The sequence below is a fragment of the Lichenostomus cassidix genome, chromosome 1Ab, assembly GCF_008360975.1.
Source record: "Lichenostomus cassidix isolate B80296 chromosome 1Ab, HeHo_3.0, whole genome shotgun sequence".
Taxonomy (NCBI): domain Eukaryota; kingdom Metazoa; phylum Chordata; class Aves; order Passeriformes; family Meliphagidae; genus Lichenostomus; species Lichenostomus cassidix.
In genome coordinates this window covers 2,823,082-2,840,972 of record NC_139481.1, presented here as the reverse complement: position 1 = coordinate 2,840,972, position 17,891 = coordinate 2,823,082, and the positions used below count along the sequence as shown (strand labels likewise).

Here is a 17,891-nt window from a genome sequence, read left to right as displayed (position 1 = left end):
CAAACCAGAGGGCTCTTGTGTGTCCTTTGCAGGAGGCAGAGGTTCCACCCTGCAGTCAGTTGCAGCAATGTGGGTGGTGGTGGAGGTCTGAAACAATTCTGTCATGTTCCTCAAAGAAAAGTCTGGAGCAAGTTCTTCCTGTTTTGAGTTTTGTCTCTTCATGTGCTCCTTGAAATTATTTCAGACACCAAAACAGAACACAGAAATATTTGTCTGAGCAGAAGGGATCCTGTCTGCAAGCAGATTTGAAGGCAGAGGTTGACCTGAGCAAAAGCCTGACCCCATAAATAATGAGAAAAAGAGATAGGAGCACATCTCAGCAGCAACCTCTTCAGCAAACGTTTGGGTTGCCTCTAGTTAGACCATGCTGCATATCAGGAAGTCTGAAAGATTACCTTAAAATCCAAAAAACCCCAAAGAGTCAGGTTTTCAGAAAATGACATCATTTAAAGAGATCAGCCCATTTTTCTTGCTAAAAATAATAGCATCAGGTGATTTGATCAGTCACCTTCAAAGAGAGAAAAACTTCAGGATTAAGGAGCTCTTTACCCTGGTGGAGAACTGCATAATTACTCATGTCTGGGAAGTAAAAAAAAATAAATTCATATAAGAAAAATATTCCAACTTGTCTACCATGACAGAGAGTAACCACAGTGACAAAATATCAAGGAATGAGACAAATTGTCTACCTTTTACTGTCTTCCCAGTGGTACCAGAGATAGTCTTTCTGGAGATATATTTTTCTTAAACTCATGTTCCAAGCTGCATGAGATTATACACCATGTAGCACATCAGGCCAGATGCTATATTGATTTGTCCTGGCCTTAATTTCCCTGAGAAGTCAGCATCTGCTTCCCCCTGTTATGAAACAGGAGCACAGACCAAACAACAAGGTGAACTTTCTTTTGTTGAATTGCTAATTCATACTGATAGCACGAAATTAGAAGCAAAGGGAAAATATCTTCTGTATACCAAACATAAAGAGTTGAAATGTGGTAAGAACAACTGCCTCTTCTCCTGTAATTTTTTTTTTCTCTTCAGTGGAACACAGCTAAGCTGACATAAATATTTTAAACAGCTGCTCATCAGAAAAATGCTATATTGTAGCCTGAGCTGGAATGTATCCTTTTCATGAATGTTTTTTGTTTTCTTGACAGTATTTGATTTCTGCCATTGCAGAAAAAACTCCTAGTTGGAGTATGAGTTTAGACTTAACATCATTCCATTTCTTTTTTCTCCTTTTTTCTCCTTTTTTCTCCTTTTTTCCCTCTTGTGTATCTCATGCAAACTTGTCCCATAGAAAATTGAAAATCTCAATGTAATTTAGAGGAGCTAGTCAGATAATATTGGGAGAATCAAGCTCATATTCAGGGTGGGTTTTTTCATTTTACTGCAGTATTTACAAAAGACTGAACAACTGTCAGCTCAAACAAAAACCTGATTGACTCTGAAGAAAATGTCTCTGTGTAGCTTTTGCTCTCTAGAATTAATCAATTAAGTGGTCAAAGCTTAATTGAATGAAAAAGGGAGGAGATAATGTAACATTTAGCGACATGAAAAGGGAAAGTGGAATCTGAAGAGAGACCTTGATTCCTTTCAATTTGCAGTAAATAACAGAAGGCTGCAATGGCACAGTTCAAACACAGTCAAGATTTTAAAATGTGTCAAAACCACACATCTCAAGGCTACAATCCTACCTGCTCCTGATGAGCAGCAGCATTTAATATTTATGCGGCAGTTTAGCTGTGCTCACCTGAAGAGAAAAGAACCCCTACCAAAACTGAAAGAAACTGAAATATTTGTCCTTACCACATCCCAGCTCTTTATGTTTGATTTATAAACCGAGATGTTTCCCACTGCTTCTGGCTTTATGGTATCAATATGAATTAACAATTCAACAGCCACAACATAAGTCAGACAGAGAGATTTCACCTCTTTGCAGATGTCAGAATTGCAGACCTCAACACCTGGATTTTAGGTGCTGGACTAGAGGGTGCCAGAGGGCTGCTCCCAGAGGAAACACTGCTGTTGATTCCAATATTTCCTAATTACAGGCACTGATTTACAGGCCCTGATAATTACTGGTGTCCTGTGTGATTGTGGGCAACACGCTTCACTCGTTTTAGCTTCATTTTATCCATCTGCTTAACAGGTGTAAGCAGAGAGTGACTTGGCTTGGGCTCAAGGTGGTGAAACATCTCTCATTGATCTGAACAGTTTTGGATGCAGCCTCAAGTGAAAGAAGCCTGAGTGAAAGAAGAATTCGGGAGATGCGTTTTTATTTTTTTTCTCTGACCATGAATTATGCATGAGAACATTATGATTGTCTTGATTCTATCCTCTATTTTGAAATTATTCATCTAATTCCTGCAGAATTTTTTTCGGTCTGCAGGCTGTTTGCAAGCAGTTCTGAGAATCTCTGCTTGAGCAGCTGCTAAACTCCAGGTGAGGTTTAAAATGCCCTCATCTTCCCCCAGAAATCAGAATGGAAGATTCTGGACACAGGACCATGATTCTTGCATCTCTCACCTCCCATTTTCCCTCTAATTCTGTGGGGTTTTTATATGATTTGTGTTATGCTTCCTTCTGTGTACTCCCTAAGAATTTAGATCTGGTGGGAAATATCAGCCGTGGGGATTTCACTTGTGTTTCTGGCAGGAAGAAGGGGTGAAAATGTTAATTAAGGTGAGTTGGACAACATTAAATGTGCCTTTCCTTGATTACCGAGGACTTGACCTTAAATGCCAATAATCTTTCTTGTATTCAGTGTGCTTCTACACACCTTCCTGAACTCCCTCCTCAAACAAAGACAATAAAAATTCAGGCCTTATAGAAGTATTAAAACCCTTATCATAAGCTCATGATAATAAGTCCACAAAATCATAGCTGGGAACCTAAGCTATATGCTCTGCTTCTGCAACTGGAAGCACTTTGGATACTGAATTACCAGGAGTAAATTGTTACCTTGCAAGGCTGAGGCATGGAAGGTGGAGGAAATTGGGATCAAATGGAAGAAAATGAGGAAAAGACTGCCTGGTTTTGCTGTGATGACCTCCTGTCCAGGAGGAGATAGAGTGTAACTGAGAGGAAGGGAATGCCTCAAACAGAATTGGAAATGGAAAAACGGGAAGTCTCTGCCTGTCAAAAGGCTGGAGTGATTTGTTTGCATCAAGTTTCAGTGAGGTGTTGAAAATTAAAGTGAGATTAGGGCCTCTCAGAAAATGTTAAAAGAACACTCTGCAGTGAAAATTTTTCTGCAGTTGAAACACCTAACTTGTTACTACCTTCCCTATCATGGATGCTTATTTTTTACTATTTTACTATGAGTTAAATAGCTAAAGAAAAATAAAATTAAATCGTGTAGTATTAGACCTTTCCATTTAATCCTGGGGCTTGACTCATTTGCATTTTGTTGTGGCTTTACAATGCATGCTTATTTTAATTACTACTGCTGCACTTTATTTGTAATTGTTTGTGCAATGCCCAAGCACCTTGCTAAGTGGATAAGGAAAGCACTTTATTCTATAAGAACATAATTAATCCATTATTATTCATTATTACTTTTTTCTGGAATGGAGTGAAAATAATCAGTACTTTGAAAAATACAATACCAACAAATTATCTACGGCAAAAATAATTTCAACAGAATTCAGGCTTTCCTTATCTTCACCATTGTTTCCTTCCAGATAATATCTCTCCCAAAGAGAGAAGCAGCAGCATTTAATGACCTGAAGTTTGGGCTAAACGCCAGAGATGTTTGAAATCAGAGATCTGTTGTGTTTTGTGTGTTTTCATGTGTTTCCCCCCTCTCCCCTCCTGCTGCATCCTCCCTCCTCAGCTTCCTGCATGGCCTTGGACAAACCATTTAACCACTCTGTGTCTGCATTTCCCTTTTCCTGATGGCTACAATCCCACCATTCCCCTTCTCCAGAGCAGCACTTCAGCAGTGTGCAGAGCTTTGCAGATGATGTATGCCAGGTATTGTGGCAGCACAATCAAAGGGCAACAATGATGGCTGGATAAAAGAGGAGGCGTTTTCCAGCTTGGCAGGATTCTTGCTTACAGAGTGAAAGGAGACGTTCAGTTTCTGGTGATGTCCTTGCAGATTCCTCCTGAATGAATACCCCATCTTTGCTGAATTTTACAGAGGATTGTGCAACTCTATTAACTCTCGAAGTTTTGTAAGGAGGGCCCTGCACAGTCCCTCGTGTTAGGCACAAAAGCATTCTGCTGCATTTTCCTTTGGCACATTCTCTCTACAGAAACCTGGAAAGTCAGGGCTGGTTGTGGCATTTTTGTCCACCAGTCACCATGCCTGCACAGGAAACAAGTTTCTTCCTTTTTTCACATTCCCCTATAACCATCTCTCCCCTTGCTAAATAATGCCAGGCTTTGCCTACTCGATCTCCTGTCATAAAACATTAATGACACACTGGGCAACGAGAGGGAGGAAGGTTTCCCCTGTAATAAAATCAAAAGTGTGTGGGATTTGAATGCTCATGCTCCTTAGAGTTCAGTCTGAGTTCATGGTCCCCCAAAGCCACCTCTGAGTGCTTGCAAGAGAACTGTGAATAGCAGCTCTGATTTAGGAGTCTGTGAACAGTTTCTAATCCTGGTTTGCATCAGTTTACGTTCCTAAGGCTATCGGTCAAAGTTTGGACCTGATGCTCTTGGAGGATGTTCCCAACCTTAATGATCCTATGTTTCTAACCAGGGAAGCTCAAAATAGGGATGCTATCAACACGGCAGGCAAAACTAGACACAATTATTGAATTCACTTTGGGAAAAAAACCCAAAGAAATCACCAAGGCACCCTGGATAAAGAAAGTTCAGCAGCACTCAGGGAGGAGGAGAGCTCCGGGTGCTGATGGACAGCGACGGGCTCCGCAGAGGGAGCACAGGCAGCGCAGCGAGGTGGCACCGGACGGCACCGGGGAACACACGGGACAGCGGGGACACACGGGACCTCGTGGGGACACAAGGGACCCCGGGAATGGACGGGACCAGCGGGACACACGAGACCCCGGGGACACACAAACCCCCGGGACACTCGGGACCCGCGGGACGAAAAGGACCCTCACTCGCCACCCGGTGCCTCCCGCGCGTGCGCGGAGCGTTCGTGGGCGTGCCCGCGCGTGTCCCCTCCCCGCTCCCGTCCCCTCCCCTCCGCGGGAGCGCGCGGCCGCCGGCGGCGCGGGTGCGCGTGCCCGAGCGCGCGGGGCGGCGAGGCGCGTGCCCGCATCCCGCGCCGCTCTCGCCGGAGCGCCGGCGGGCGGGCGGGCGGGCGGCGGGGCCCGCGCCGGCGGCCGGGGCATGGAGAGCCTGCTGGAGAACCCGGTGCGCGCCGTGCTCTACCTGAAGGAGCTCACCGCCATCGTGCAGAACCAGCAGAGCCTCATCCACACCCAGCGCCAGCGCATCGACGAGCTGGAGCGGCGGCTGGACGAGCTGAGCACCGAGAACCGCAGCCTCCGCGGGCAGCAGCAGCAGCAGCAGCAGCAGTCTTCCCCCGCCGAGCCTCCCGCGGCCCCCGCCGAGCAGCCCCAGGGCCCCCCGGGCGAGCAGCCCCCGCCGCCGCCGGGCCAGCCCGAGCCGCCTCAGCACCACCAACAGCTCCCGGCTCAGCCGCCGCCGCCCGCGGGCAAAGCGGCACCGGCGGGGCCCGGCGGCGGCGGGAGGGCTGCCGGCCACCAGCACCCCCCGCCGCAGCCCCACCAGCACCCCGCCGAGAAGGACAAGGGCTGCTGCGCCGCGCTGCTCCAGCACAAGACCCCCCAGGCCATCGGCAAAGGCGTCCTGAGCCGGAGAGCGGAGTGAGTGCCGAGGGGCAGCGGGGCGGGCAGGGCTGGCGGAGCGGGCTCTCTCCGGGCCCGCATCCAGCGGGAACTGGGTTATACCCCTGCAGCCTCCACGGAGGGAGAGGCAGTGTGTGGGTGGGTGGGGAATCCCTCCCTCCATGCGTTCCCGGCGAGAGCAGGCAGAGTGCGAAGAAGAGCCAGGATGCTGCTCCCGAGCCGCGTCAGCTCCCGGCTCGCCGCGCTCGCTGCTGCGGACAAGTGTCGGTAGGCGCTCGGAGCCCTCGGGCAGCTCACCGCACCGTGCCCCCGCTGTCTGTCACTAATAAATAAGTCCCTGATCAACCATGAGTGCGGTTTAGCCCGGGCACGGAGAAGCCTCTCAAAGCACAGCAGCGTTGAGGTTGCTTGTTTGCCTTAAGTTGCTGGTATCTGTCAAAAAAACCTCATAATCCCTGGAGCGAGCTGGGGTTTTCCTGCCCTTTCCTGGGGTGCATCATATTGCACGTGGTATGTATAGATTCGTAGACAAACAGATGCTGTATGTAGGTTTGACATTTAGGGTGCTTATCGCACTCGTGGGTGGGTTGTCTTTTTTTCTGGGTATTTTTTTTTGGTGACTGGCGCCTGACACTGATCCGGCTCTCCAAAAGGACAAAGTATTTTTTGCTGGTCTCTCACCTTCAGTGAAGAAAACGTGACTGCTAGTACTGGCTACTGAAATACATTGTGTGTACGTGAATGTATAGTAAACAAGGATGAGCATTCCAGCACTATAGGTGGTGGAAAGGGCTACTATTGAAGAGCAACATTCCCTTGGATTATGTATTCAGTATGTGCCATCAGTTCACCAGCTGGTAATTACAGCTGCAGTCAGTATTGTGATTCCCTTTGTTTAGGCACTTCGAAAGCAGGGGAATGTTTTCTGGTTGAAAGCCAGAGTTAGTGAAGTTAGAAGGAGAAGGAGCATAGCTTCTGCTGCTATTCTTTTAGGTAAGAAAGAAACTAATATAAGTAGTAAAACTAGATTGAAATGCCTTTCCTAGAATGGTCTCTATTGTCTTGATTATAGTGATGTCAAACCAAGTGAATTGCACAACACACAAATAGGTATGAAGTACACAAATGAAGTCCAGAAGCCCAAAACATCTCCCTTGTCTATTTCAACAATTTAAATAAGAGGGAATCTTCTCTCTCATGTTTGTTTCAAATACACAGGGCAGAGCTACAACATGGAGTTGGATTTTCCACCAGTGTAAGTAGAGTTACAGCACTTCATAACAGCTGAGCATCTATCCTGTGATTCTGTGAAAATCAGTGAAGATATTGCTATTGACAGAAATGCTGTTAAAAGAACAGGTGCGGTCAAGGCATGCTTGAATCCCAAAAATCATATGCTTGCTTCTAAAATACTGCACTGTAAGACTCAATTTTGCAATCACAACTTAGAGGAAGTGAGTGGGCTCCTCAGAGTATTAGTACAGGTAGTAAGCCTTTGCAGGATCTGGTTTTTATTCATCACGCAATGTCTGGAGTTTAAAAAAAGAAGCAGGGCCAGATCCTGAACTCATGCCGGTTGGTGTAAATCCAGAATAGCATGCTTTGAATCCCTGAAGTCAAACCGGTGAGAAACCCAAATGAAAATGCATAATCAACCTGATTGTTTTTTCAAGAGTGACTCCCTGCAGTGAAGGCTCTGTAAGAAACATCGTCTCGGCAAGGGCTTTCCTTGCTTCTGCACAGAGTTTCTAACATACGTCATTTCACAGACTGAAGAATCAATTTCCATGCATAAAGCTAAATACTTCTTCCTTTTCTGAGCTCTTTTTGCAGTGGGGTTCGTCTGGGGGAAGAATTGTAGGGCTTTTCCTTCTTGCCAAAATGCACAAAGAGAAGTGCATCAAGAACACAGCTGATTGCTGGTATATCATATGATGATTTTTCTATTTCAGATAGATAGATAGAAGGTAGGATGAAGCCTTTTTTGTGGAAAGTCAGGGCTGCTGCTGGGGATAACAGAGCAATCCCTGCAGCGTTCTTCGCTCAGGAAGATTAAAATAGACTGCTTCTGTTTCCTTCTATAGCTTAGGCAAACCAAAATCTTTGTATAGAAAAGGAAATGTGAGAGATGCCAAACAGTCTACATTTCTCACTCCTGCAGGTTTTTTTTTTTCCCCACTGATTGTTTATGCTGAGGTTCATCCTCTCTCATCTCTGGCTGTTAAAGGGAAATCAAAGAGACTGCAAAATCTGACTTAAAGGCAACTTGGATGGAGGGCGATGAGTCTTTCACCACCTCTTGACAGGATGCCCAATATACCTTATGATTCAGCTCACCAACCTGTGAGTTGTATTTTTGCCTTAGTGTGACAGCAGGGGACAGATAGGTTAATACCTGCACAGACCAGGTGTTTGCTCTCTCTTCCTTCCTCCCCATGTCTAAATCTGTTTTCCCCTCTGTTATAAACCCTGGAGTTCAATGTTATCTATTTTTTTCTTAGCTAAGAGTAGAGGTCTGACTGCTCAGTACAGAAAATGGCCACTCCAAACAGAACAAAAAGGATATTTTAGCATGTGGGGATACAGAGGCTGAAAACAGGGATAAAGCAGCACCCAGGCAGTGCCAACCCCATCACTGCCCAATAATGGAATTTCCTCTGTCCTCACAAAACAGGAGGTTCTAGCAGCAGGTTTCAGTGTGGACTTCTGCTGGTCCTTCTCACTTCAGACACAGCCCTGTGATTTTACTCATTTTGAGTCAGGTTTGAGGTTTTTTAGAATTAATAGAAGTGAAGACCTGAGCTTTTGGATACATGTGACTGTTCATGCCAGCTGGGACAGTCTTCTGCAAGGGATTTGTTCAGCAACTGAAGCATCTCTCTTATTTTAAAGAAAACTTCAGTCTTATTTTTGTTATTAGTTTTCATAAAAACTGACAACTTTTCTTTCTTTAAAGCCTTTTTTAAAAATTCCTAATAAAACCTTCATTTTAAAAGGGAACAAAACCAAGCCTATCTCTGGAAATGGAAGAATTCCTGAGTTATGCAGAGGCCCCTAATTGTTGCTGAGTGTCTTTATGTGGGAAAGGTGGTACTGAGCTCACCTATGAAAAGAGAGGAGGAAAAGGAGAGAGATTTTTGCAGAGATTTTCAGCAAGAATTAGGCTGATTATTATTCCACGGCATCTGTCTCTTTCTACCTTAGGAGGCTATTGCATAAGCACCTTACAGCTTTAAAAACAAAAAAATAAGGTCATTCGTCATGGAATGTTTTGCTTCAAAAACACAGGTTGCCAAATTAGCATAGCTCAGATCCCCCTTACTTAAGGGACCATCCCAAAGTGTCTGCAAATCCTGTGAGTATGAATTTTCCACCCGTTCTTTATCAGAATACAACCTTTTTGCCAATCCCCTGTACCCTTCATTGAGTATCAGAGAAATGCCACAGGGTTGAATTTAGCAGATTAAGTCTAAATGACCCAAATCCTGCTGGTTTTTATCAGAGAAACTCTCAGTAGGAGCTGTCTATGGTAGGACTTCAGATTCTGAGCCCAGGCTTTAGTGGGAAAACTCACTCTGATAAATACAATCAGAATAATAGCTAATAATCCGTTGTAGTTCCTTCCATCAAAAGACATGGCTGCAATTCACAAGTATTCTGTATTAAAGTGGCATTAAAGTCTTCTTTTAACCATGTCATCAACAGTGAAAAGAAGACATAGGAAGAGTATTTGTCTAGTGTGACATAATGGATCTAAGTATTGTCTTTAAATTAATAGCCTGTGTTTGCTCTACAAGATAACTCCTCATGCAAAACAAACTCTTAGAACTCTTGGAAGAATTTCTCTAAAATCGCATTTTCCTGGAGATCTTAAAGCCCATTTGGGATTTGCACTGGACTGAAATCTAAATTATATTATTTTGCATTGGCTTAGAATAGAATTTTTTATCTTAGTAAAGAGGCGAGTTTTAAAAGATGACGTTAAAGTCACTTAGTTGCTGTTGTGTTCTGAGACCATTTGCTGGTTTTTTGTTCATTTCAAAAGCTTAATTATGTAACTTTAAAATGAAGATATTGCATATGCAGAGGTACTGTTTTCCATAATTTTTCTTTTTAACTATGCGTTGATGTTCTATTCTATGGATTATCTCCAGGGTAAAGGCATTAGATAAAATCCTACTGATTTCAACGGAAGCTAACAATAACTGTAAATATTATGGTTTACCATTAACATATTTTGCTATATTTGCGCATTGCACCAGCACAAAAAAACCTCCAGCAATTAAAACAAAAAAAGATCAGAACGATTCCAAATGGCTCATGTACCCCAGATATCCATTCCTTTCACTTTGGGCGCACAAGGAGTGCTACTTTTGCCCTCTTCTTTCAGTCTCTCAGATTTCCTCCAGCATATTCCAGGCTTTAACTCCCTAGAGCTTTCCCACACCAGAAATAGTTGCACTGGTGCTGCCCTGGGTTCTGCAAATCCCTGCTAGCAATGTACTGTCTCAGCAGCACAAGTTATTTGGAGTCGAGTGCTCTAAGCGGGTTTCAAATGACAGAGGTCTGCACTGGCACAGCTTCACAGATGCTAAAGTCCTGCTTAGATGGTTTTGGAATAAAGAGCATTCGGAGAGGAAAGCAGAAAGAAGATTCTGTGTGACTACATCCCTTTTAAAGATATATCCATGCTGCTTCCATTCCATGCAATCAGCTGAGATACATTTTATATCATGAACACACCTGCATTGTACCTACAGCAGGGTCTGTAAAATCCCAGGCAGGGCAAGATGGACTTCATGATTCACAGCAATATTTCAGAAATAACAGATGAAGTGAGAGAAGCAAAAGGACTTAGCTCAGGAAGGGTTCAGGATGAAGTTTTCTGGGTGAAAAATTGCTGAGTAAGGACAGCACAAGGGATAACACTTCGGTAGGATGATGTATAAAGTCCCAGCCAGAGCAATGCAGTGTCAAGGCTGAAATTCCTATTGTGGGAAATCTCCCTGGTGGGATGGGAGCATCAGGGAGTAATAACAAGGAAGGGATTTTTGTGAAACAATGTCTAGCAGTGCTTTGGACAAACATCTCCTCTCTATCTCTCCTGAGCCCAGTTAGAGCAGTACCTGGAATAACCAAGACTTGTAATTTAGCAAGAGAAGCTGGGGGCTAATAACAACAGCAAATTTAAAATGCTCAAATAAGAAGGGATGCAAATGCACTATTTTGTGGGTGTTCTCTAAGATGGTGATATTTTTATGTCACTCAGCTATATGTTCTATTGCAACCAGGCAAGGGTGCCTTTCTTCCACATGCTTTGTATGAACCCATTTGCTGTCCCTTCCCAGGCAGATCCAAGGTAAGGCTCTCTGAGAAGGCAACACTGTTAGCATTTAAAATAATTCTCACGTGACTGTTTGGAAGAGTATTAAGGGAAAAAACATCCCAGCTTAGGTGTTAACAAAGCCCCTGAGAATTCCTGCCAGGTGACCCTTGGGCTGGCTGTCCCCCTCTTTGCAGTGACTGGCACTTCCACATCCTTCCTGAAATGATGTGCACAGGAAAACACAGCTTGGGCATATTTCAGACAGTTTATGCATGCAGCAGGTGGCTACTTATATGAGGTAGATTGAAAACATTCCCACCCACGCTATATTTGAAATTATTTACACTTTCAGTCAGAATAAATCAGAGAAATCCCACCTCGGGATGCTCATCTAGTCCTTAGATGGAGTCAGACCAGAGCCTGTCAGCTGGAAGTTTGGTCTTGTATTAATTATGGCATCTACTTACTCATTAAAAAAAAGTTACATGATGAAATGATGTTCACTTTTGCAAGCAAAAATACCTCTACACAAATCTATGTATTAGACTGTAGAAATTTCTTAGCTTTAGTTTTTTCTTTCTGCCTTGGCAAGCAGGTAGAAACAACAAAAAAGAGCTACTGCCTGTCTACCATAATCTTTCTGTACATAGGATTTATTAATCTTCTGCTTTCCTGTTATTTTCTCTATAAATGCCATTTTAGCTTGCTTGTTTTCTTCTTTCCTTCCTAGTTTAGCAGTGCTTTATTTCTCTTTTCCAGTTTCAGTTATGAAACCTTTTGTTTTTCTCCCTTAGGAAAACGTTGTAGCAAGCCAGACATAATTCTCTATTTAAAAGATGGAAAATACCTTATCCGTTATAAAATTACCTGTAGCCTGTGCTTGTTACTTGGTCCACAGCCCATGGAACTACATAAAAGCAAGTAAGGAAAAAGGAAAAGAGACATTTATAAAGAAAGAGTCTGAAATGTGACCATTTTCTCTTTTTTTCCTAATTCTTAAAAATATATATATATATATTTTTTTCCCCCTCAAAGAGATATATTTTGAAACAAACTAGTATTATTCTCATATTCATCTATTCTGGAATATTCTGTAATTTCATTTAGTTAAGCCCTAAGTGAGAAAATGAGAGTCTTGACTATTGGATTTGTTCTGCCCAATGGCTCCGTTTAACATCTCAGTTCAAGCATTGGACTGGCAGTCTTAAGATCAAACTTTAATGCCTCCTAAATTTATTTTTAACAGACTTGGGATGCTGGACTGACCCTTTCATCTCTGTGTATTTTAAGATCTGTAGCAAAGCAGCTGGAGATCTATTGCCATAGACAGGAGTGGGCAGGTAGATGAAGAACAATCCTTTTTCCAAATTCCAGCATAGGGAGCAGCCTGAAGCTCCTGTCCTTGCTTGCAATGTGCACTGCAAGGCAATATGTATATTTGCACATAAAAAAGGACATATTTGCATGAGCACTTGTCTACAGAAGTGTCTCAGAGCCAAGTTGAAACAGCACCTAGTTTCTGTGCTTTTTACATACAGAAAAGCAAATCATCTGCTGGAGGAAATCAGTGCATCTTCACTGACGTCAGCACAGCCATGACAATTTACATCACCTGAGGATCTGTACCAGATTTTGTGAATCTGTCCTCAAAATGCACATCCCTGCCCTGGTGTAAATGAGTGCTGATGGTAGCAGTGGATGGCAATGCATAGAGATAACAGTGAACAATGAGAAAACCATTAAGCAGCATTCTCATTGCTTCTCTAATAGGTTTGTGATGTTCTCTTATGGTATTTTAATATAGGGTGGTAGGAGTTTCGTTGCTTCAGGGTTATAAAGATGTATTTGCTCTTTTGGTAATGGTTTTTCTCTTTCTTTCTGTGCTGTGTATGCACAGCCTGCTTCTCACTGAGGTGTTATTGTATTATTTTTATTGTTTTTGCTAAGATTATGCTCATTGCTCAGCTGTTATTTTCATGAGGTCTGAAGTTGCACTTTCTGAGGGAGATAGAAGTGGATCAATATTTTCCATGATTAGTCACATCTAAGAGAGAACATTTTGATGAAATTGAAATGATTTTGAATACAAAATTAAATATGGAAAATCTTATCCCTCCTGCCCTCTTCTAGCTGAAAACAAGAGGATCTGTGATCTGCAGAACTAATGAAGCTTGGCTTCCAGAAGATTTGTGTCACAGTTACATCTTCTGATGCCTAACAAGATGTGAGTTCTGATCTAAGCTTCTCCTGGTGTTGAGGCTTTTATAACATCTCACTCCAACATGGAGACTTCTCTGTGGAGAAATGGCTTCAGTTCACTGCACAGCCTTTTCCTCCTAGGAGAACCTACAAAGTTCTCTCTGTTACACCCTGCCAGCGACTTTTATGGAACTTGCTAGGGGTTAGCATCTCTGAAATCACTGTAACTGACTCAAACTTGGTTGAAACTCTCTGTGGGATTTGCAGTTACAAAGCAGAAACCAACACAGACACACACACATGGAGAGAAAGAGCGATACACACGCATAGGAGGAAAAAAGGAAAATATTATATGATCACAGAACTCATATTTTGCTTAGGAACCCAGAGAATAAAGACCAATTCTTAGTTTTTTGAATTAATGTACATCAGAATGGCTGAACACTCCACTCCAGATCTGTGACCCTGTCTTGGAACTGGTGTTCTGTTTGTAACAGCCACTTAAAAGTCTTGGAATATTAAAGTTAGGAAGAATTGGGAAATCACTGTAGGGATTCAGGGACATTCCATTAGAGGTTTACCACTGGCAAATGGAGTCAGTTACTGCTAGAGAGTTTATATTTGCTGAAGCTCACTAAAGCATCTATGTCATTTTCAAGAGAAGTAGCAAATTGACTCTGTAATTATTATAGATCTTAAGGAGGATTGGGATTTTATTCAGATTTTGCTGTGCTTTGGATGTTTCTTCAAATTCTGACCTTTCTATTAGAATTCTGGACATTGCTGTCAATCTGTTTGTCTCTGTCATGTTGCTTTCCAGGCACTCCTCTGAATTTCACATTATCCTGTTCCAGTGTGAGTGTTGCTCTGACACTGTTGCCTCTTCAACCTCAACACCCAACATCTTGGGATGGCAGTGCTGGGTGGATTCTGCCTCCATGGAGCCTCCTTGGATCTGCCTCCTGGAGCAGTGTGGTTTTGGCCCTAAGCTTCTTCACAGACCTTTTAAATGATAGTATTTTCAAAAAGAGAAGGTGTATCTCCATTTTTGTAGCAATTATTGCCTTTCTCTTTACCTCACTTATGGAACTGAGCTCAGCCCTGTCTTTTCTTGATTTTTTTCCCCCTTTGAGGAATTCTGACTCTGCCTCTTTTGGGCAGCTGAGCTCTGCAGTCAGTTCAGAATCCTCACAGATGTCCTTGTCTTTAATTTGCTGGTTTTTAATTTGCAAATCCATTCCCAGTAGGACACCAGTAAATTGCCTGTGTCTGCCTAGGTACTCACATGGCCCCCTTCACCATAGTAACAGAATATCTGGATTTGTTCTGATATCCTTGCACACTGGACCACTAACCTTCATCTGAACTAGCAGGGAATCTGAGGAATCTCCTACCTCTGCTCTGAGCATTCACTGATTCCCATGCCAAAGACCTCTCTTCAAGTAATTTTAGTCTGTAAGGCTTTGTGCTAATATATCTATATCCAGTCAAACTGCTGAAGTAGATAGACTGCACAGCACAGTAATTTGTGCTATTTTACAATCCAGGTAGGTCTAAGAGCCAAATTCTGTCACCACTTAGATGTAAATCTCCATGGCTGAACTCACTTAACTAGGTGACTTCAAATCTGAAGAGACATGAGATAACATCACACACATCTTCTGATGTTACAGATCTTCTTGAACTGATTTCCACCCACTACTGGAGCTAGGTAGAGTTAGTTCTTAGCCTGTTAGATCCTCTGCACACTTGCCATGACACTCATTTGGGATGGCACAGCCAACTGCTGTAATGCTATCCCCCAAGAATTCTTTATTCCTCATCTGGGAGCTGTGATCCCCATGTTAGCTTCAGGAACATCCATTGCTGCTCCCTTGGTTTCCACTGAGACAGGAGTGAGTTTCTTATCTTTGTCAAGCTGAATACAGAATATTTTCTTCACTAGACACTATCTAAGTGATAAAGGTGGCATAATAGTTCCAGTCAGAGCATGTCCAGTGAAGAAGGTTACTGAATTTACAAAATCATCAGTAAGGAAAGATGGAAGGAAATATTCACCCAATAATCTTTTTAAAAGAACTTCACCTTTAATTTTTTTATTTAGTGGTGCAGTGATGACTACAGGGAAAAAATAAGCCAGCTCTTATGACCTGTGTTTTCTGCTTCAAAGGGTAAGTGAGCACATTCTGAACATGTGTGACTAAGAATGCCCCAGAGATAGCTTAGGAGAAACTCTGAGTAAGCAAAAAAGAAGTCACACTGCAGGAATGAAAAATTTCAGAGACGTATTTATCAACATTAACACTGCAACAGAGGATACTCCTATTTAAACCAAAATTGTAGATTTTGTCTACTACCACTGCTTTCTGCTATCTGGGGAGATCTCTGACGGCAATCTGACCATGGAGTGACTACCATGCCAGAAGGCTACCATGAATTTGAATTGAAATAAAGTGATCTTAGTGGTGTTTGTCTACCCTTTATGAGGGTATTTCTGCAGCTTACAAATCCAAGTTTGCTCAGCAAAGATGCTTTGAAAGTCCAGAACTGCATTTCTTGTGCATTTAGAGTTGCTGGACAGAATTGAGGTGAATGCAAGAGGTCTGCATTTGAAGGAAGAGACATGGAGAACTGGAGGAGGTGATGCTGCAGGACTCAGACAAAGGCTGAGTGTTGTGCAAAGAACTAGGAGATGCTGCATGTGGCGAGATGGGTGAAGGAGAAAGACTGGAGTAGCATGAGAAAGAGTGAGAGGATTCTAATGCATCTGGAAGAACAAGTAACTTGTAGATCTTCCTGCATCAGCAGCAGAGCTATGTGGGTGAGTAGGTCTGTGCTAGCAGGGTTTGGGGGCACTGGCAGCACTTTTGGGGCACTGGCAGCACTTTTGGGGCACTGGCAGCAATTTGGGTGCTCAGGACTGAGCTAAAGCAGGTGCTGCAGGTGAGAAGAAGCTGCAGAGCTGCACAAAGGAAACCTGCCTGCATTCTGCTTGCCACAGACAGTTGCTATTAATCTTTGGCTTCCCCAAGCGCTGATATTCATATAAATTATGAAGGAAAAAGAGAAGTTCCTCAAATGAAGCAGGAAAGGCTCTGTAGCTTCATATTTATGAACTTAGATAAAAGAGAACTTGATAGGGATCTGGGAAAGTGACATCTCAATTTTAATCTGCCCGAATGTCACGATGATGAGTGCAAGCTTTGGCTGATTATTTGCTCCTGACCCTTCCCTTGTCCTCTGCAAAGTCCCATTTCTCAGGGACTCCTTTTCCTGAACAGTTCAGGCTGTTCTTTGTCCTTCCAGCCTTGTGATCTCTACTAGCACCAAGCCAGGAACTGCCTCATTTGCTAATAGGTATTCTAGTTAATAATAGCAAGTCCATCCACTGAGGTATTTCTGGCCTTTTGTGCAGGACAGCAATGCTGTTTCAGTGGCACAGTGCTGGCACAGGTGAGGGAATTCTTGCACCCATTTGTGGAACTGCATGTTGCATCCCTGGCAACTTGGGATGTCCCACAACACTCACCAAGCTGTAATTATAATGGTGGAGAGAGCTTGACAATTCCATAGATGGCTGAAAATCTTCTGGGTAGAAAGTCTTGCTGAATTTCCATGCACAAGATTTGTGTGTGTGTATGTGTGTGTGTGTGACTCTCTGGGGATTTGACTCTAAACCAATTTTCTCAATCAGTCTTTTGATGTTGTTGTTTTAATTATTAATTACATAAGAATAGTTTTTCAAGAAAAAGATAGATCAAGCTAACTCCCAAACAGCATTCAAACCAGTCTACATCAGCAAATATTTTTTTTTCTTTTAACCTGTGTTTTAACTTTTAGCCCCAGTGGATTTTTATTTTCTAAACACTCAAAGTATGAAGTCTTTGTTACCCTATTTCCTCCTTTCAGTTTAATTCAGTCAAGGATATTGGAGAATCACAAACAGGAATGTCACATGAAGTCAACACACCTCTTTCCTTCCACATTCTAGTATTTAAATGAAAAAAACCTCAAAGAAACTCATCATCATCATCATCTAGACCCTCACAAAATGGAATGTAAGTTACCCTGCTTTTATCCCTCTTCCCCTATTTCTTCCCTGACACACACTGTCAAAATCAAAAGCCCCAGGTTCATTTCAGTAAGGATCTGACACAAAAGAAGGAAGTTCAGTTTGAATAAACACTGTGAGAGGAAGATATGAAATTAAAAAAACAATGTCACATGAAAGCATCCTTTATAAATGCTAAAGAAGCAAAAAAGCAAAACACTTTATTAAACCTTGCATTTCCCTGTGAAGTATTTAGAGGGACACAGGAGAGCAACAGTCAGTATGTTGTAATACATGCATACTTAATCAGATGCCTGTTTTGCCTCCTCCTTTAACCAACTGAGGGTCTTGAGACAGACTGCAAACCTTCCCAGGGAGAGATAATAAAGAGAACATTGAGACAAGAACTTGTTAAGAAAAATGAGTTTCAGGAGAGTGATTTATGTAAAGGATCTTGTAATCAGCCCAGCCCTAGCGCTGCCTGCCAGCAGTTTTGATGAAGTTAAACCCCACAATGACT

General features: G+C 42.8%; 1 protein-coding gene across 6 annotated transcripts in view; it reads left to right on the top strand.

The window, feature by feature from the left end:
- The first annotated feature begins 5,253 nt into the window (after positions 1-5,253).
- IQSEC3 (IQ motif and Sec7 domain ArfGEF 3) overlaps positions 5,254-17,891 on the top strand; it is a 75,761-nt gene continuing 63,123 nt past the window's right edge. For 4 of the 6 annotated variants that reach the window (XM_085049421.1, XM_085049425.1, XM_085049424.1 and 1 more), the window contains exon 1: positions 5,255-5,813. In XM_085049421.1, the coding sequence (XP_084905547.1) occupies positions 5,314-5,813 (500 nt within the window). In that variant the 5' untranslated portion in view covers positions 5,255-5,313. Of the gene's footprint in view, positions 5,814-17,891 lie in introns of all 6 variants that reach the window. The other 2 variants (XM_085049422.1, XM_085049426.1) reach the window with 2 other exon arrangements.